Source organism: Rhineura floridana, chromosome 2 (genome assembly GCF_030035675.1).
Source record: "Rhineura floridana isolate rRhiFlo1 chromosome 2, rRhiFlo1.hap2, whole genome shotgun sequence".
Taxonomy (NCBI): Eukaryota; Metazoa; Chordata; class Lepidosauria; order Squamata; family Rhineuridae; genus Rhineura; species Rhineura floridana.
Genome location: NC_084481.1, coordinates 162,375,985 through 162,396,915, shown reverse-complemented (window position 1 = coordinate 162,396,915; position 20,931 = coordinate 162,375,985). Strand labels below are relative to the sequence as shown.

The window sequence follows — 20,931 nt, the reverse complement described above, 5'->3', positions numbered from 1 at the left end:
TAGTGGACAGCACAATGAAAATGTCGACCCAGTGGGCGGCAGCTGTGAAAAAGGCAAATTCCATGCTAGCGATAATTAGGAAAGGTATTGAAAATAAAACAGCCGATATCATAATGCCATTGTATAAATCTATGGTGCGGCCGCATTTGGAATACTGTGTACAGTTCTGGTCGCCTCATCTCAAAAAGGATATTCTAGAGTTGGAAAAGGTTCAGAAGAGGGCAACCAGAATGATCAAGGGGATGGAGCGACTCCCTTATGAGAAAAGGTTGCAGCATTTGGGGCTTTTTAGTTTAGAGAAAAGGCGGGTCAGAGGAGACATGATAGAAGTGTATAAAATTATGCATGGCATTGAGAAAGTGGATAGAGAAAAGTTCTTCTCCCTCTCTCATAATACTAGAACTCGTGGACATTCAAAGAAGCTGAATGTTGGAAGATTCAGGACAGACAAAAGGAAGTACTTCTTTACTCAGTGCATAGTTAAACTATGGCATTTGCTCCCACAAGATGCAGTAATGGCCACCAGCTTGGACGGCTTTAAAAGAAGATTAGACAAATTCATGGAGGACAGGGCTATCAATGGCTACTAGCCATGATGGCTGTGCTCTGCCACCCTAGTCAGAGGCAGCATGCTTCTGAAAACCAGTTGCCGGAAGCCTCAGGAGGGGAGAGTGTTCTTGCACTCGGGTCCTGCTTGCGGGCTTCCCCCAGGCACCTGGTTGGCCACTGTGAGAACAGGATGCTGGACTAGATGGGCCACTGGCCTGATCCAGCAGGCTCTTCTTATGTTCTTATGTTACAAAGGGAAAACTGCTGGGTTGCTCATGGCAGCCAAGCTGCTGCTTCTAGTGGTAGCAAAGGTTTTTTGCTGTTGTTTGTGTCAAAAACAAAAATAAACTTTGGCCACTTCACCTTTAAGATAAACCTACCCACCCAAAAGTTAAACCAACCTTCAGGGGGCATTTTCATCTCATCCCAACACGAGCAATGAAAAAGTCTGGGACCAGCACTAGTTTAAAAAACACAAATTGACAAAAAGTGAGAAATATTACTTCTGCATCTAGTTATATTTATTTAATTAGGATATGTATATACCACTTTTCAACAAACAATTATCAGTGTTGTTTACATAGTAAAAAGGTAGCTTACAAACAAGTTTCCATAAAGTTGTTTACAGTCTCAACAGGGGCAGGTTTTCTTTAATAACTTTCTTAATTTTCCAAAATAAAAACACGTCATAGCAACAGTCCAGACTGAGTGCAAGGAAACAATAAGATACAGTATATCATACAGAAAATTACACTTGTTCACATTTTCAACTCAAAATTGGCAATTTTTTACTAATACAGAATCACATATTATTCTAATGATGAAAATATCTGGGCAGTACACATAATACATTCATCTAATAGTACCAGGTCTCAGTCATACCAGAGCCCAGAGGCACAAATTAAAAAAGATATCCACCATCATATCAATATCTCTACCATACAGAAGCATAAACCTTTGGGACAGGTCTTCTATGTTCTGGTTTATTCTGTAGTGTTTTATTTGCCCCATCATTATTCTGACTTTGTATGGCAATTTCTCTAATATAGCTTTATGCCAGACCTTCTTATACCAATGACTCAACTTAACTAAACTAAAATCCTTCCAATTCCTTGCAATAACAGCCAATGCAGCAAAAAGATGTGAAATTAAATCCTTGTTTGGTACATTCAGTTGATAGCAAAGCTAGACCAGGAGACAGATGTAATATATGATGTCAGAGATTTCATCAAAAACCTTCTCCCGAAATTCCTGGATCACTGCATATTCCCACCACAAATGCCAATATGTAACAATTTCCCAGCACCCCCTCCAAAACTGGGGGGTGAGGTCCCAGGGAATATGCATGATAGCAAGTGGGGTGTCAAATACCAGACATGTAGGAGATTAAGTGATAGCTCTGTGACATGGGCCAATATTGATTTATTAAGGTGTTTTGACCCACAAGGAGTTCCACTTCTCCTCAGGAGTTAGAAGCAACACGTTCCTTTCCACCCAGAGTTTCAAACTGTCATTGTTACCATAGTCCACATTCAACAATATTTAATAGAGAATTGAGATTATAATTTTAGAGTTACTGCTATTTTCCAAAGACAATGTTTCAAATCTCACAATAACTCATGTTTAGCCTATTCGTGAATTGTCAGTCTGAGAAGTGCTTAGTCGGTGCTTCAACAGCCAGGGAACAGCAGAATCTTAACTCTTCCATGAACAACGGTGCTTTATTTAAAAAATAAAAAATAAACAAGGGCTCTGTATAAATTGTTGTCTTTCCAGCTCCCGATAGCAAAATGTGCCCTTGCATATCAGAAAGCAAGATGAAAAAAAAATATAGGCATGAGAGGAGAGACTCCGGAAGCTAGCAAAGCTGCTTTTTTCCAGACCATGAACAAAGCCACAGTAAAACAGTTTTCAATCCACATTAAATATCTGAATTTGTGCTTAGGAAACAAAAAACATGCAGAGCAATCCTGTTGGCCATGCAATGTTCTAACCTGACCCATTGTTCTTTAGGAGCATTGTTAAGTAAAGAAAGAATGTTTTAACTGGGCTGCCTCAGAATCATAGCATCATTCGGTATTCCCCACTGTCCAGTCCTAGGCTGGGCACACTAGTCATTTCAAAGGCAGCAAGAATTATTTTTCTGGTTGCATTTTAAAGCAACTCTGCCCTCAGCTGAACACACCTTCCCCACTCCTGACTTCAGATATTTCAGGACCACCTCCACAGCAAAGTGTTGGGCCAATCACTGTCTCTGCCTGAGCCTACAGCAGAGAGTTTCCATTGGCCACATCTGGAGGAGCAACAGGTTAATCTACCAATCAGTTGCAAAATCTGTCTAAAGCTGAATTTTAAAAACATGCACTGGAGGTGGTCCAACCAGGTTTTAAAGTAAAAATTGGCAGAGTTTGCCCCCATTTTCAGGAAAAAAAAGTGGAGACACTGGAACTGGCACAACAGTAAGTGTGTCTCCACCGCTAGTTGTCCTATATATTGTCTCTTCTTAGTCTAGGTCATTTGGAGCAAATGACCTAGAATAAGGAATTCAAATGTTCAAATGTTTCTGCCAGAAGTTTAAATTGAGTGTCCGAAACTATGACTGGGAACATCCAAAATAAAAATAGGAGCCATGGATTTTCAAGCAGCTATCTTGTCCATAACTGATAAATTTAAATTCCACCGTCGATCATCTGTATTTAACTCTGAGGTAGCAAAACTTAGTGTGGCAAATCTGAATATGAAGGTGGGTATGAAAGTCAGGTTGTTCTTTCGGGGGAACATGGAAGAACATAAGGTCAGCTTTGCCAAATCTAAAGCTGAGGCCAGCTATCTGTTAATTAACTTATTCTCATAGGTGATGTTGTCAAGATACCCGAGTTGTTGCCAAACCTCGTCTTTTTTCTTATAATGCAAAAAACACATGATATCCCATCATGGAGCTGTATCCCTTGGTTTGCTGGCAAGGATGAGGAGCACCTACTCAATATCTTCTGAAGTTAATCGCAATGATGGAGGTTCAGAGGTAAGCCGCTCAGTTTACAAAGTGGTAATGTCCTTATCTTCAGCCCCCTCTCTAAACCATGTAAGTTCACACTGGAGAGATGGGAAGAGTTCTCAATACTCTTGAGCTTGTTTTTAATGTCTATATTCTTCCTGCAGAGCTTTTTATTTACATGATTATGCAAGTTCCACATATCCAAAGCCCCAGAGGCATTTCTGCAATTTCATCTACGTAAGTGCCTATAACCATAATCTTGGTTTCCAGTGGACCTATCAAATCTTTCCAGGTCTCAGAGCTTCTTTCAATGAAACTGCTTGGGCAACAAATTCTTCTTTCAAATTAAAATCACTCTGCCTGCTTCGAGTCTCTGGCTCCATTTTGTCTGCACTAATCAGAGGCGTGTTAGACTGGGCCTCATCAAATCTCTTCTCTTTTGGGCAAAGCAGAGTAATTAAATCTGCAGATTTAGATCAAGATACATTAGCTGATGTTTCCCTCCAACAGGTATTTAACAGAGCGCTAATCCTTTTTTAAAAAGGCACATAGAGCGGTAAATTCTGATGTGGTCATGTAGAGCAGGAGATTAAAGTAGCCATCTTGCAGCTCACTGGCCATGCCCCCCAGCAGGGGCAGGTTTTCACATATAGATCTTCTATCATCAAACAAAGGAACAGACTCCCTCGCCCTGTGCCTGATTGTCTTGGAGAACAACTCCCTGGAAGCACCCGTTCCCCACTAAGATCGAATCTGGGAACAGATCACATAATGTCCAGAATGGAAGGACAGAGTCACTCCTGTCACATAGTGCTTTCCTCAGACAGCTGACCTGATTGCAGTTGGAACTGTTGTAGCAGGGAACTTCATAGACTTGGCTTCCTTCCTTGCTGATGCTAATTGTGGTCCTGGTTGTCTTGGACTCAGCAAACCTCCCTGCCCAAAATCAGATCTGGGAGCAGAGCAGATAACGGCTAGGCCAGGAAGACAGGGCTTGTACAAGTCACTCTTTCATTCAGAATGCACAGTATAATCTCTCATATAACACATACTTTTTAAAATAAATTATACCACATGTACTTAAAAAGCTTGCATGCCTCCACTCTGAGTACAAACCTTGTAAATCTCCATTAGCCAGACTTTCCAGGCAATAAGTGATTATTGTATTCAGGCAGCATTTGACCCACTGAGACAGCCTTTTAAAAAAGAAAAGTTACAGATCAGTTGTCTGCAACTACAACTGTTAAAGGATCATGTCTAGTTCAGCAGGTCAAGATCCCCACACCTAGAAGCAACCCCCACAGGTTTCAGAATGTTTGAGCAACTTCTTTTCCTCCCTGACTGCCAGGACTGTGCATGTCTCACCTTCAAATCTCTAACCCAGCTAGGTATGAGGTCCATGATCCAACAAGCAGGATCATGAGATGAAAGCCATGGCACCCACATCAGCCAGCAGGCCAGACAGGAGCCATCTACAGTACAAGTACCTGCTGGCCCAGAGTACACCAGATGCCAGACTACTAGATAATAAATTAGGAAAACAAGACAGAGATAAAATGGCATGGTTCAGTGGTTTCCACAACTGACTTAAGATTCTTTTTTAAAAAGAAGTTTGAACTTTGGTTTAAGGATAAGAGTTAAGGTACTTACAAATTTACTAATGTGCCATAAAGCATGGACATTGTAAATTAAGGCATCCAAGCCTAAGTTAACTTGCATGCCAAGTGAGCAGTAAATGCATTTTACAATCTCTCATTGTGCTCACTTACAGTTTAGTGTCCATGCACCCACACTTTCTTGGTCTTCTGACCCCAGTTCTCTTCCTCTGCAGGCTGGAGAAACACTGAAACTTGGATCGGTGCTAGTTTTTCACCCTCTCTCATAATACTAGAACCTGGGGCCATTCAATGAAGCTGAATGTTGGAAGATTCAGGACAGACAAAAGAAAGTACTTCACACAGTGCATGCTTAATCTACAGAATTTGCTACCACAAGATGAAGTGATGGCCACTAACTTGGATGGCTTTACAAGGAGATTAGACAATTTAATGGAGGAAAGCGCTATCAATGGCTGATAACCTTGATGGCTATGTTCTACCGCCACTGTCGGGAGACAGTATGCTTCTGAAATTACAAGTGGGGAAAGTGCTGTTGTGTTCACATCCTGCTGGAAGGTTTCCCATAGGCATCTGTTGGCCACTGGGAGAACAAGTTGCTGGATTAGATGGGCCTTTAGTCAGATCCAGCAGGGCTCTTCTATGTTCAATGTTTGCATTTCCTTATATTTTGAAACAGAAATTTACTGACAGTTGCAACACACCAACTGTTTTAATTTGTCAGTCATCTTCATTACAATCTTCATTTACCTCTTCTGCCCCCTAAAATTCCTTAGTTTCTTCATACATACAAAATAGGTAACACAGCCCATTCTCTAAGAGCTCTAGCACTGCAGTACTTGTATTCTTTACAACAATGCAAAATTATTGCAGAACAAATACTATCCATAGAAGGATACAAAAATATTTTTAAAATATATTTGATGGGCAAACTTACATGCCCTTTGAACCCCAAATTATCACCATATTGGAGATGGGAAAGTGGCAGAAAATCTAGTAAGTCTACCACTGATCCAAGACTGGAACCCCCAGTTAGGGATGGATAATTTCTGGAGCTTGAAAGTAACTCGTTACAAATAACGAACTACTTGTAATTTATTACTATTCTGGTTAACTAGTGGGTAACTTAGTTACATTTTGCTTGTAACAGAACGAGTAGTAATTTCATTACTTTTCAGCTGCAACTGTAACATTTCCGGCGTTACTTTTGGACATTACTTTGAGGGGGGAAGCAGGGGAAGTCTTCTGCTCTTGTGATTGGTGGACAAAAGACATGTGCCTCACACTGGGCTTCTGTGCAGTGTTGCTCTTCCCTTGTGCTCTGTGTTAGGAGGCCACGAGGGAGGAGAGCCAGACGGTAGTGGAGCAGAGAGAAAGAAATTTCTGCAGAAATGGACGGCAGTGGAGAAGAAAGGAATGGAGGGAGAAAGCCTGAGAGCAAGGATGAAGGAGAAGGAGGCAGCAGCAGGATGGAGATGAAGAGCTGTGGAGGTGAGTGACAATGATGTGTGTGTGTCTGTGTGTGTATTAGGGTTACCAGACCTTTCCAGCTTTCAGGGGTGATCTCCAGACTCTCTCTGGATGGTGAATCTCCACTTTCTCTCACTCTCCCCCTGCCACCCACCCGCCTGCTCGCTCACTGGCCCTACAGCCCCCACACCCTGCTCACTCATGCCCCCACTTGCTCACTCATCCTAACACCCCCAACCCCACTTGCTCACCCCCCGCTCACTCCCTCCCTCGTCCTAATGCCCCCCCACTCGCTCACTCCCTCATTCATCCTAATGCCCCCACCCCGCTTGCTCACCCCCGCTTGCTCACTCCTCCTACCGCCCCCACCCCCGCTCCCTTGCCCCTGCTCACTCGCCCCCGCTCACTCGCCCCCCGCTCACTCCCTCATCCTACCACACTACCCCCAGCTCACTCACACACACCCCACTCCCTCCCTCCCTCCCTCATCCTAACCCCTTCCATCTCCTGCTAGCTCACCCCCCCTCGCTCACTCCCTCACTCATCCTGCTATTGAAACAGCTGTGCAATTTCTGATTTGGTCATGAATAGTTTTAACGGCTGCATAAAATGAAGAAAAGAAGAGCTGCCAAGCTTCACATAGAACCACCAGCCAAGCTTGGCATCCGCAGTACACCAGATAGAAAGTCCACTTCGACTGGCACCTGCCAGTTAGTTATGAGTCTGGGCAGTAGCTGCATGCCTTAATTCAGCAACAGGAAGCAACAAAGAGATGGCATAAAAGGAGAGAGCAGGAACCAAAAAGTATGTGCGATGGGACTTCATGGGAGAGAAATGCATGGGGGGGGCTCAAAACAGAAAGATTCAGACAGGAATGGTCAGGCCAACTAATGTAGTAGTGGGTGAAGATTACTCTCCACCCTGGTCTCCCTCACAACTCATTGGATTCCATAACAAATTGGCACTATCCACGGAGAAAAAAAGCTTCGCAGTTATGCTCAGGCATAGGCAGGTCGCTAAATATAAAATCCAAGAGAGAGATGTAAGATGAAGTGTAAAACATCTGAAACTCTGGGCAAACCTGTTACGCCTTGATGGATGAAAATGAGGTAGGGTCACCATGGGCTGAATAACTTGCTTTGGGGGCCAACTCTGGTTTACAGACCACACGTCCATCGTGGGTAAGAGATTGAAGATGAGAGATAATGGGAATAACAGTACTGCCAAACCGTACAACCTCAGTTGTTAGGTCAGAATACCAGTAGACATTACCTGCTGAACTTTGACCATTTGAGGTAGCTGAGCAAAGTGTTTCCTACTCCTTTTGTTTATCTTTTAAACTTCCTGTTGCATTTGCATGGGAACCAAGGCCGTAGTCCCTCCATACTCTCTTTGGCACCCATGAAAGGTCTCAATAAATACCCCCTCAGGAGACTGTTTGCTGCTGCTACTCAGTTCCTGTTTGGCACTGGTTTAGCCTCTCCTCTTAAATAGCCTCACATATTATTGAATGCCAGGGTTGAACACCCACCCTCTCATCCATTCTGAACAAAGGAGAGGTGCAAAGAGCTTCTCTGTGAGTGAGCATTATGGTGACTGATATAGGTGTCTTTTCCTCTCCATATTCTGTCCTTACAGTAGCCTCTTGTCCAGAGTATAGGTTGCGCATTAGGACAGTCAGATGCTGTGGCACCCCCACTTCTTTTAAAGCATTCCATAGTTTTTCATGATCTACACAGTGAATTTGGCTAACGAACTATTTATTCTTTCATCAGAACTTTAGCAGTACTAAAATAATAATCAAAAAGAAAAGGAAAAGAGAAAAATGCTTTACATACATAATTCAGCTTTATTAATTATGGATATTGATATAAAGGATAAATGGCATTTTGTCAAAAGTATTTTTGTCTACACTTTATACCTCCTCCTTGGTTTTCAAGCTTGGCATGGAATGCTTCTCATGCAGAATTAATTTGAAATGTTGCATTTTTATTATCATCGTCATCATCATCTTCAAATCCTATCTCCATTCACTGTACATAGCTCTCTCTCTTCCCCCCCTTCATTTTATTCTCACAACAACCCTGTGAGCTAGTAGTTAGTAGTGAGTTAGGCAGGGTTATTCAGTGAGCAAAAATTATGCAAATAGGATCTCTTTTAATTGTGCTATCGACCTGCTTACTTCCACTCTGACTGGGGTGATCTTGCAGGATAGGGAAGAGATGGGGGCACACTTCACATGGCATCACAGGTGAAGTTCACCCATAAAGAAGCATTATCTCTTATTACAGACAAGCCAGTTGTAGTTTTTGCTGCTGAGAGCAGCAGTCAGTTAGTGCAGCCACTTGAGTCACAGCTTGTTGATCCTGAGGAGGCAAAACTAGAAAGTGAGGTTCAGAAAGGAGGCCCTGTGCATGAGGAGGAGGACAGCATGAAGCAGTGTCAGTTCTGCCACATCTGCAGAAAAGCAAGTACCATGGTTTGGGTTCGAGAAAGCTTGTACACTTGTGAGCCAGAGTGGGAGAAATGTCGTAAGATACAATTACTACCTTCCAAGGATCAAAACTCTGAGATCAGCTATTTCCTCCTCACCCAGTTTGAAGAAACATTTCAAGATGAGCCTTTGTCATGCTGGTCCTCCAGAAGTGTCCATTGTCTATGTTTAAATTGCAAAGTGCCTCTTCCATTTTTTCTTGGATTCATGCTTTGTTCTTCTTCCTCAGAGGGTACACCCTGAGGAGCTGAGAGCAATTGAAGAAGCAATAAAGGCAAGGAGACGTGGCCATCCTGAACCAATGCATGACACCCCTCCTTCCTAAATGCTGAAGCAGCAGCAGACAACCTTTGAGAGGTGGGGATCCAGCAGGGAGGCTGTCACCCAGAGCAATCTTGACAGGAAACTCATTGATTTCATTGTAGAGGAGACATTACCACTTCAGACTGTGGACAAACCATCATTCATTAGTCTGATTCGCACTGGACTCCCAAAAGATCTCACCATCATATGTGCCAAGACTGAGACACAGAATTGAGAAGAGAACATGAGAGAAACTCTTGCAAACTGAAAGGCTGCTGTGGCATATATAGCAACCACTGCAGATTGTTGGACCAATGGCAAGAAGAGTTACTTTGGGGTAACAGCCCACTGGATCAACCCAAATACCCTGAAACGTGAGGTTGGGGCCTTGGCTTGCAAGCTCCTGAAGGGGCGCCATACATATGATGTCCTCGCAAAAGCACTGCATGATGTGCATGTGCAGCACAGGATTCACAACAAAGTTATGTGCACTACTACAGACAATGGCTCCAATTTTGTGAAAGCGTTCAAAGTTTTGATGGCCAAAGAACCAGCAGAAGCTGCAGACACCAGCGCAAATTATGATGGTGATAACCAGGAGAAAGAGGCTGAAGTGGAGATTATGCCCATCTGTGAGATCCTGGACACAGGACCTGAGGCAGAGGAAGAAGCTACAGACTCAGGAGAAGATTTTGTTTTACCACCACACCAGAGATGTGCTAGCCACACCCTCAACCTGGTGGCAACACAAGACATAGAGGCCATGCTTTCTGACTCCTCCAAAAGTAGTCTTCTTGGTTCTTTCAAGAAACACTTTCATTCCTTGATGGGAAAGTACAGCAAGTACAGCTTGTGGTCCAAGGAGAACCAGTCAGCACAGATTGCTGAGTACATCCATGCGCAATGTGATGTGTATCTGAAGATACTGAATAAGACCAGGTGAAATTCCACCTTTGATGCATTGAAGCAACTACATGAGCTCCTGTCAACTGTGCCACTAAAAATGCACGCCATAATGGATCAGTGCTCCTTGTCCAGGATCACAGTTGCTGAGACTGCAGTGGTGCAGGTATACACAGAGATTATGGGGCCACTAGCCCAGTCCCTAGACATCCTACAACGCAAGAATGGCATGTTCATGGGGTATTTGCTAGCAACGCTCTACAGTCTGGACCGCAAGTTAGAAGGGCTGGAAAACAAACCTGAGAGGTACACATACTGTTTTCAGCTGCTGAGAGGTGTGCGCGAAGCCCTAAGAAAGCTGTCTGAAGCTATCTGGGAGGACAAGAGACTTTTTCTGGTGGCCTGCCTACACCCTTGCTTCAAACTAGAATGGCTGGAATCGTGCCAGGCAACCACCCATACCAACAAGTAAGAATATTAGGGGAGACCTTTGGGTGGATTACTCCAAGGGAAATGTTGTCTCAAGGGAGGCATCAGAGGGCTTAAGGTGGCAGGCAAGGGCTGGGCCTTTTCTTCCTGGGGCTCCCCATCACAACCTTGGGTGCTGCAGGTAATCCTTAAGGGTCTGCTGTGCTGCCTCATGAGTGTGGTGATTTAGTCACCTTCTTGCCTTCCATGTCATCATCCACAGGCTCAGGCTGACAGCTGGACCTTGAATCAGGGGACATAACAAGCATCAGGAAATCAAGAACAATGGTGGTTTCCTAACATATATGTGTTAACATATCCTCTCTCTCTCAGATACATAATGGAAGATTTGGTCAAAGCTGAAGTAAAGATGGGTGCACTTAATGAGGACAGTGATCCTCAGTGACAGTGAGGGCAGTTATGGGAACTCTAGGGGAAAGTGACCACACCATACTTGAATTCTTGATTTTAACAGAAGCAAAAGCTGAGAGTAGCCATACGCACACCCTGGACTTTAGGAAAGCTGATTTCAATAAACTCAGAACAATTGTAAGTACGGTTCCATGGCAAGCAACCCTAATGAGAAAAGGCGTCTAAGATGGGTGGGAGTTTCTAAAAAAGGAAATTCTAAAAGCACAATGACAAGCCATTCCAACAAGGAAAAGGGGGGGGGGGACAGCAGAAGCAGCCAATGTGGCTTCACAAAAAGCTTAGATGACCTGAAAACAAAAAAGGACACATACGGGAAGTGGAAAGAAGGCCAGGCCACAAAGGAAGAGTACAGGCAGGTATCATGGAATTGCAGGGATGGTGTCAGGAAGGCTAAAGCTGAGAATGAGCTGAGATTAGCAAGGGATGCTAAAAGCAACAACAAAAAAAGCTTTCTTCAGGTACATCCATAGTAAAAGACAGAGAAAATAAATGGTAGCACAGCTACACAGTGAGGAAGGCAAAATGATAACAGATGACAAAGAAAAGGCAGAAGTGCTCAATTCCTACTTTGGCTCAGTCTTCTCCCAAAAAAGCGTCTATGACCTGCCCAGGAAACATGAAGTAGAAGGGGCAGGATTGGAGCTTGACCCTGACAGAGAAATGGTCAAGGAATACCTAATCACTTTGAATGAGTTCAAATCGGCAGAGCCCGATAAACTGCATCCTAGAGTATTGAAGGAACTGGCTGAAGAACTCTCAGAACCGCTGTCTATTATCTTTGCGAAATCGTGGAGGACTGGTGAAGTGCCAGATGACTGGAGGAGAGCTAATGTTGTCCCTATCTTCAAAAAGGGCAAAAAGGAGGAACCGGGGAACTACAGACCAGTCAGCCTAACATCAATCCCTGGAAAAACTCTGGAGCAGATTATAAAGCAGTCAATCTGTAAGCACCTTGAAAACAATGCAGTGATTACTAGGAGCCAACACAGATTTATGAAGAACAAATATTTCCAGACTAATCTTATCTCATTTTTTGATCGGGTAACCTCCCTTGTAGACTGTGGGAATGCTGTGGACATAATATATCTCGACTTCAGCAAAGCTTTTGACAAAGTGCCCCATGATATTCTGATTAGGAAGCTAGCTAAATGTGGGCTGGATGAAACAACTATCAGGTGGATCCACAGTTGGCTCCAGAATCGTACTCAAAGAGTGCTTATCAAATTTGCAGATGATACAAAATTGGGGGGCATAGGAAGACAGAAACAAAATTCAAAGGGACCTTGATAGGCTGGAGCATTGGGCTGAAAACAGAATGAAATTCAACAGGGATAAATGCCAAGTTCTACACTTAGGAAAAAGAAACCAAATGCACAGTTATAAGATGGGGGATAATTGGCTCAGCCATACGACATGTGAGAAGGATCTTGGAATTGTCATTGATCACAAGCTGAATATGAGTCAACAGTGTGATGTGGCTGCAAAAAAGGCAAATGCTATATTAGGTTGCATTAACAGAAGTATAGTTTCCAAATCGTGTGAAGTATTAGTTCCCCTCTATTCAGCACTGATTAGGCCTCATCTTGAATACTGTGTCCAGTTCTGGTCTCCGCACTTCAAGAAGGATGCAGACAAACTGGAACAGGTTCAGAGGAGGGCAACAAGGATGACATGGGGACTGGAAACAAAGCCCTATGAGGAGAGACTGAAAGAACTGGGCATGTTTAGACTGGAGAAGAGAAGACTGAGGGGAGATATGATAGCACTCTTCAAGTACATGAAAGGTTGTCACCCAGAGGAGGGCCGGGATCTCTTCTCAATCATTCCAGAGTGCAGGACACAGAATAATGGGCTCAAGTTGAAGGAAGCCAGATTTCAAGTGGACATCAGGAAAAACTGTTAGAGCCATACAACAATGGAACCAATTACCTAGAGAGATAGTGGGCTCTCCGACACTGGAGGCATTCAAGAGGCAGCTGGACAGCCATCTGTCGGGAATGCTTTGATTTGGATTCCAGCATTGAGCAGGGGGGTGGACTCGATGGCCGTATAGGCCCCTTCCAACTCTATGATTCTATGATTCGTCTTCAGACAAAGACCAGAAAGGAGACGATTTGGAAAATGACTTCTTTAACATTCAGTCCCAGGGCAAAAAGTCAGCAGTGGACACTTGTCTGGATTCCTTGTCCGACATGCTGTTTGATCATCTTGTTCTTTTGAGACATAACAGAAATGTATTGTAAAAGCAGCATTTCAAGTGTAAAATTCGATTTCAAGTGTTGAGGTATCATCACTGCTGGGGGGATGTGAGATTCTGTTATACCATTCTGTTAATCTTATGGATAAAAAAAATTATTCTACTACCTTCTGTGTGTGTCTGTTTATTTTTAATGCTGTTTTAGGCCACTTAGATGTGCAGCAGCCAAGGCCAGCATCTTGTAGGGTTTTTTTAAAAAGTAACTGAAATGTAAGTATAGTGATTACTTTTGAGAAAAAGTAAAGTAATCAGTTACTTCCAGAGCAATTGTAACGGTAATTACTACTGTTTTGGGCCATGTAACTGTAATTTATTACTTTTTAAAAGTAATCTTCCAAGCTCTGATAATTTCAGTTTTCTACATTTCTCTTTTTTCCAATCTTAAATTCACTTTTCCACATTTCTGCAGCAATTTTTTTTTTTAAAAATCCTCATGAAAATTCATCAGCATTTCAGCAAGAATTTCTACTAACACACATTTGTCTGCAGTTTTGACTACTATACACATTTTTGCAAGCAATGTTTGCAAATACAAAGCATTTTTATGGCATTTTCCCTTAACATATACATTTTTGAACATATTGTTTGGTTGGAGAACCACATCGCTAAGTTTGGAAAAATGCAAATTTCAAGGGATAGCTGTGTTCTGATGCACATTTATTTATTTATTTATTTAATTCAATTTTTATACCACCCATAGCAAAGCTCTCTGGGCGGTGTACAACCAATGAAGATATATGATTACATTTCAATTTTAAAAACACCTAATCCTCGAAACAACAGTTAGACAAACAGACAAAACATATAACTAACATAAACATTAAATACAAATACTAAAATACTAAGATATTAAAAAATTAGGTAATTTCCCATTAAAATGCAAACAAATTGAATTTCATCTCCAATCCTAACCCTAGCTCCTAGATCAAACCTTAATCACTATGCAAAACAAGCTCTCTAGTGCCTACCTAGGTTTTTAATACACATTCTCTTTCTGTATTGCTTGCCACACATTTCCATCACATGGAAAGCAATGTTACTTTTGTCTTTTTATCAAATTTAAACACAACTTCTAAGCTCCCTGCTCAAACTGACAAAATAGCAGGAAAGACTACATAACCGAACTCTTTTGTCACCATTTCCCAAATTAATTAGAAATGCTATTACATCCCTCCCCACCCCTATGTCAGACACATCAATTACAGTGTGTGAAATTGAAAAAAAAGCCAACACTTCAATCACTGGGCCTTTTAATAAATTCCTGCACCCATAAAAATCATTAGAATATGAAAACATTAGAACTGTAGCCACTGGCAGGCTCCTCTGGGAGAATAGAGCCTTTGTTGAGGTCTGTTCCTCACTGAAGATGCCAGAATGAGATTTCAAAGGACTACATAAACATTTTAACAAGCTGGCAGGATCATCCATTATAACTTGACAGAGGCAAATCAAGGGCTGATTTGTTTCCATTCCATCTTCTGGAGAAGGGAAAACACAGAATTGTATATGCATAGAAAATACAGGAACTTGTCAGGATTAATCATTTGGCTCAGCATGCTGCCAACAAGAGCCTTTGCTATAATGAAGTCTGCGCCTACTCTTCTTACACCATTCCTCAGAGCTGAAATATGGTAGCTGCTGTCCTGTAACAAGGTAGGGAAACAGACTACGTTCAAAAATTTCAGTGGTAGAGAAATCTCATACTGATGGCCTGCACTGCACAAGGAGTGTTGATTGTTCCATTCCAAATCTCTGGAGGGCTTCACTGTGCGTGTTTTAGCTTCAAGGTGTCTGCCTAACAACCAACTGGTTTTCTCAAAGCTCCAGTATCTGTAAAATAGCTGGAGCAGACTTATTACTGTGTGGGACTGGTAGAACCAGAGAAAGGTGTCTACCTCATTGTTCCTAACCCTGTGCAGATGTTATACTGAACACAGGGGAAGAGCAGAAGCAGATATGCTGTGCACACTCCCAACCTGCAGATGTCCAGCTTAATGTCAGTAGAGCTTATAAATGTACAATTATAAGTATACAGGACTCCCTTCATGTGATCAGGAACCCAGTCTTTCCCCAGGGGTTCCAATTACGTGGAGTGCAAACTAGAGTACAGTTGTACACACATAAGGCCTATATAAACATTAAGCTAAACACATGGAGGTTGAAAGAAGAAACAGCATATGCAACCTCACTTCTTCCCCTTCAAATTCATAGTTGGGAAGCCTGGAAAAAGAGTTCCTGAGCACACAAAAAGACTCTGATGTATATATGCACCAGGGGTGTGTCAGGACACAGGCTGCATTCAGACAGCAGTTTATTCAATTTTCCCAACATTTCCTTACCTGACAATTTCTGCATTTTGTTTGATCTTGTATGGCCACTTCTGGAAATCTAGCAGAATACAGTGAGAGTTTAGTGCTTATTTCCATATTAATTGCTTCCAGAAAAAAATCTGTTTGCAACCGCATGACTCAAAATATAATGAGAGCAAAGTGAAGAAATTTTAGGTAGTATGCTGACATACAGTTCTTTCCTGCTATAGTCAGGGAGGAATCATGGGGAATCAGAAGTGTGCATGTGCAGAAAGGGTGGGGGAGTAACGACATGCCCGGTGATGTTTATTGTTGTGTCACACCACGCTAGAGATGGGTGAGAAATTCGATTCAGTTCACATTTCAACCCAAATCTATAAAATTTGCACTTTCCAAAACAATATGAGAACCAAGACACAGCCATCTTTTGAAATTCGCACTAATTCGAATTTTGCAGTGCAGTTCACCAACCAGTGTTTACAAAAATGAACACATTAGGGGAAAGTGTGCATAAAATTGAATGTATGAGAGAAATTAACATACAGAAATGTATTATACAACAAGAAATTGCTTGCAAACATGTATACATTAGTCAACTTCCTACAATGTGTTTATTAGCAGAAATTCACACTAAAATGCTGGAAAATTTTCATTTTAAAAAAACACAAATTGCTGCAGAAATGTGGAGAACTGGATTTAATATTGAAAAAATGAAAAACTCAGAAAACCGAAACTGACAGATCTTTCCATCCCTACACCATGCCCACTGGGGTGAATGAAATTCAGTGCAACATGGCAGTATATCAGTCAAAAACCCAGTGTTCCATAATGTAAGAGGTACTGCCATGTGAAAGGAACTTTTGAAATTGGGACAGAAGCACTACCATCATAATCAGTAAAACTAACACAATAAGCTCTATGTCTGAATTCAGCCATAATTCACTATAAGTTTACCCACACGGCTTTAGGGGAAGACAGAGGTAATGACATCCCACAGGCTCCTACTGAATAATATTTATTTTCTTACATTTGTATTCCACCTTTCTTTCATTGTGGAATGCACAGCAGCATCGTCCATTGGTTCCCAAGTAGTCACCCATCCAGTCACTGACCAGACCCAAACTTACTTCGCTTCAACGAAGTGATGGGCTCATGTGCCTTCAGACCATAATATGATGTACCAAACTAACATTATATTAAGATGACTAAATGTCAGCCTTCTGTTACCCAAACAATAGCTCATATCATCCCCAGACTTTGGTGAGCCCCAGAGGGAAAGTATTCCACAGCCATGGAACAATCAAAAAGAAGTCTTCTTCATGTGTTCTAGATGTCCTCAATAGTGAAATCTTCAAGAGCTGCAATAAGGCATAAACGGAGGAGGCACACTCCTTCACATGTTGGAATTATGATTAGTTAATTCGGCTTTAGTCTACGCAGATACTTACATGCGAGGATAGTAGTATGTATGGCTCGATAGTGAGCTAAAATAGCCCAGAACTTGCAGGTTTTTTACAAGCTAAAATAAGTTACTTTTTTTAAAAAGCACTGATGTTCCAAAGACACACTGACCCTCTTTCATGTAGGGATTTGATAAGGAATCACATGCAATGGCAGATAAGAAATGAAAGGCAAACATCTCTCTTTGTTCTTTCAGTAACAAGTGGGTGGGGGTGATGGGGAAAAAAACATTCATTTTGTATTCAGGGAAATATTTTTCCATGAGGAAAAAAGATTTGGTCTTTGGGGGGAATACTGTGGTTAAGGGATTCTCAGCAGGGCTACTACATGGGATAACAAACGAGTCACATGGGCACATGCATGTAAACACACAGACACACAATAGAGTATTACCATCTTATTTTTAAAGAGGCAGATCACCGGGCAAAAATAAGATCAAAAATAGATTTTCTGTACTAGAGTTTTGTGTACTGAAAAAGCACAACTGCCTGAAAAACATTTCTTTCTAAATATTTAATATCAAGTCAGAAGCACAACCTTATGGATACTAGATGCTGCAGTTTTGGTTCAATTTGCCTTTATAGCACATGAAATATACCTGAACAGGTTCCCTTTTTTACCATTTGTCTTCAAAGACAGGATGTATAAACAGTTATTGAAGCAAGTTATTCACTTTTCAGCTTATTATAAATCTGATGTTATTAGGTCATTTTTATATGTAATTTTTGCCTTTTAAAAAATACAGTAGTACAAAGGATGTTGATTCCTCAAAAGGATTTTAAAAAATTAAACTCAACACACAGCAATACAAAACTGAATTCATTCATCATTAGGTACCAATCAGGGCCCAAGCATGGGAAGGAAGGGCACATTTTACCAGGGCCTGGTGATTGATGCTGCAATCTCTTTGCCATGAGAAGGAAAAAAATAGCTTACATTATACATCATGCCTGAGGGTATTTATGGAAACTTATTTCCCTGTATCTATGTACCTATTGTCCAGATATTCTGATATTTGCTAGAGCCAGAGAAATAGCACAAGAAACATTCTGAATAGTCAAATGCTTGCCCAGGATTGTGCAAGTATGCTTGTGCTGTTACTTCAGAATTAATATAGATATTTATTCTCTTTCATGGCTTATGAGATTGTAAGGGCTGTGAACATAGTATATTTTTGGGAGGGGATCTGCATTACACATTTGTACTGCACACCCAGCCCCCCACTCCCCATTTTGAAGGCAATCTGTAATGGCATAGATTGTAGAGATTTCAAAACAAGAGGTGCAGGGGCTGTGGAGTTACAATGAATGAAACACAGAGATATGCTTTTTGTTTTCTGCTCAACTTGACAACAGTAAAATTTTCTTTTACATCTCCCCCAAAAGAACTGTGATTGGAAATAAAGGAGAGTCCTGGTAAAGTTATCCCTGTCTAGAAACTAGTAGTGTCAGATCACAGAACTACAATCCTTTCTCTTCTTCTCCTCTGCTGTTTATCTTGAGAGAAGTTGTGGCCATATTTAACAGATATTTAACTGACTTTACATTAGAGGTGAATTCTTTGCGTTGTCAGCCAAATTTGCTTTGAGCCAAGCCTACTTTGGTTCTGGATTTGGCTTTTATTCAAAGTGGATGCACACTTCCAGATTGCATGACAGGTTTTTTTCCAGCACCAGGTTAAAACCTTTGTTTGCTTAGACCTTTTAGTTGTTCAGTTTGCATATGCCACTTTGCACTGATTTGTAATGGAATTCATTGTATGTTCTATTGTTATTGTTTTATTCTTTAAGCCACACTGAAAACGTGGGATGAACAGCAAATAATAAAATTAAAAGATGGAATGAAGACGATGCAATAACTAGGCAATATTAGGGCTCCCTAATCCTCGCTAAACTGAATAGATTGGTTACCAAACCCATTTTACTGTCTTTCGCAAGCAAAAAGTGAAACATGTTCACAGCAAATGGTGGTGGGGTGGAGATGCCTTGTGTCTTCCTCTGCTTCACTATTCCAATCCACAGGGAAGCCACAACCCTTTCAATCCTTCGAGGTACCTCCCTGTCCTACTTAATACCCACAAGCTCTTCCCAAGTCATCACAGCCTCACATTTTCTGTGCTGACCATTACCAGTTCATAATAATTCTTCATTTAAGCCTTGTATTTGGGTACAGACAACAGAGTACAAAATGGACATGCCACGCACACACCATATTTCTTCTGCAAAATACACAAAAGCGCTAAGGATTAAGCCAGTGGTTCCCAATTCCAGACACACACACCATGGACCATTTGAAAACTGCTGAGGGTCTTGACAAACCACTTAATTTTTTTCCTGCCTGTTATAGCATTGTAATGCACTAGTCTCTGCTAGATGATGTGTGCTTTTTAATTGTATTTTATTGTTTCTTTTATTTATTATATTGTATTTAAGTATATTACAATTAATCAATCAATCAGTCAGATTTATATCCTGCCCTTCCTCCCAGTAGGAGCCCAGGGAGGCAAACAAAACCACTAAAACCACTTTAAAACATCATAAAAACACCTTTAAAACACATTAAAACAAAACGTTAAAAAAATTTAAATGCTTTAAAAACATTTTTTTTAAGTTTTAAAACATATTAAAAAGCAATTCCAACACAGACGCAGACTGGGATAAGGTATCTACTTAAAAGGCTTGTTGAAAGAGGAAAGCTGAAAGGTTGAAATTTGAATTCCATAGAATTCTACAGAATTCACATTGTAAGTGTTCTTCACTGGCATGCAATGGACTATCTGAATGAAGCCTGCAGATCACAGGCAGTCCACAGACCAGTTTAGGAACCCCTGGATTAAGCAATCGCTTCTGTCCATCTTCAAGAAAAAGCAACAGGAATCTTGAAGAAAATCTTACCTGGGTGAATGATCCATCCTCACTGCATTCTGGAATAAAGACTGCTTCTTGTGGCTTCTTTGCTTGATCCAGTGCTTGAGCCCTTTCTAATCTGCATTTGCTTTGACCAGCGTCTGTGAAGGGGACAAAATCCACTTGGAATTCAAGTAGTGGCAGGCAACACAACAAACCAACCAAGGGTGCTTCCAGATGTAGATGATTTAGCAACGTCTAATCATTGCTATTGTGCTTTAAACTGGAATTGGAATAGCAGAATTCTGGAACCCAAATAATGTTCTGTAGCCAAGTGGGAATTCCCCTTTCCTCCGCTCCAAATTTTGGGAGGGATGATTTTGATTATGTGGGGGAAAGGGTTAAATACTCCATTCCCCCCTCACTGCACTCCCAATCAAGATTCCCCACCCCCAAATTGGGGCAGTGGAACAGATATAAAGGGAATATTATTGGGAAAGGAAGAATTAAAGTGACAGAGTCAAGAGGAGAGATGGACTCTAAAAAAAATATAGAGCAATCTATGTGGCCATAACCAAACAACAGAACAACAGCACAATGGGTCATCTACAGCTGTTCCACTGTGTTTTAAAAAAATGGGTTTTCTGAGCTCTGGTGGAAAAAACAGATGAAGGTGGAAAACATGGGGATACTTTTAATCACATCATACATATGTACCATAAAAGAGTGAGTGTATAAAAAAGTATCTGTTCCACAGTAAATGCCCAGTGTAGAAGCAGCCACAGACTCCACAAAGTGGTATTTTGCTGCACTACACATACAACTTCCC

The 20,931-nt window shown here is 41.5% G+C and overlaps 1 protein-coding gene across 4 annotated transcripts in view; it reads right to left on the bottom strand.

Annotated features, from left to right (window-relative positions):
* SMOC1 (SPARC related modular calcium binding 1) overlaps positions 1-20,931 on the bottom strand; it is a 128,221-nt gene that overhangs the window by 84,217 nt on the left and 23,073 nt on the right. For all 4 annotated transcript variants that reach the window (XM_061611151.1, XM_061611152.1, XM_061611155.1 and 1 more), the window contains exon 3: positions 20,151-20,263. In XM_061611151.1, coding sequence (XP_061467135.1) covers positions 20,151-20,263 — 113 coding nt within the window. The remainder of the gene's footprint in view (positions 1-20,150; positions 20,264-20,931) is intronic.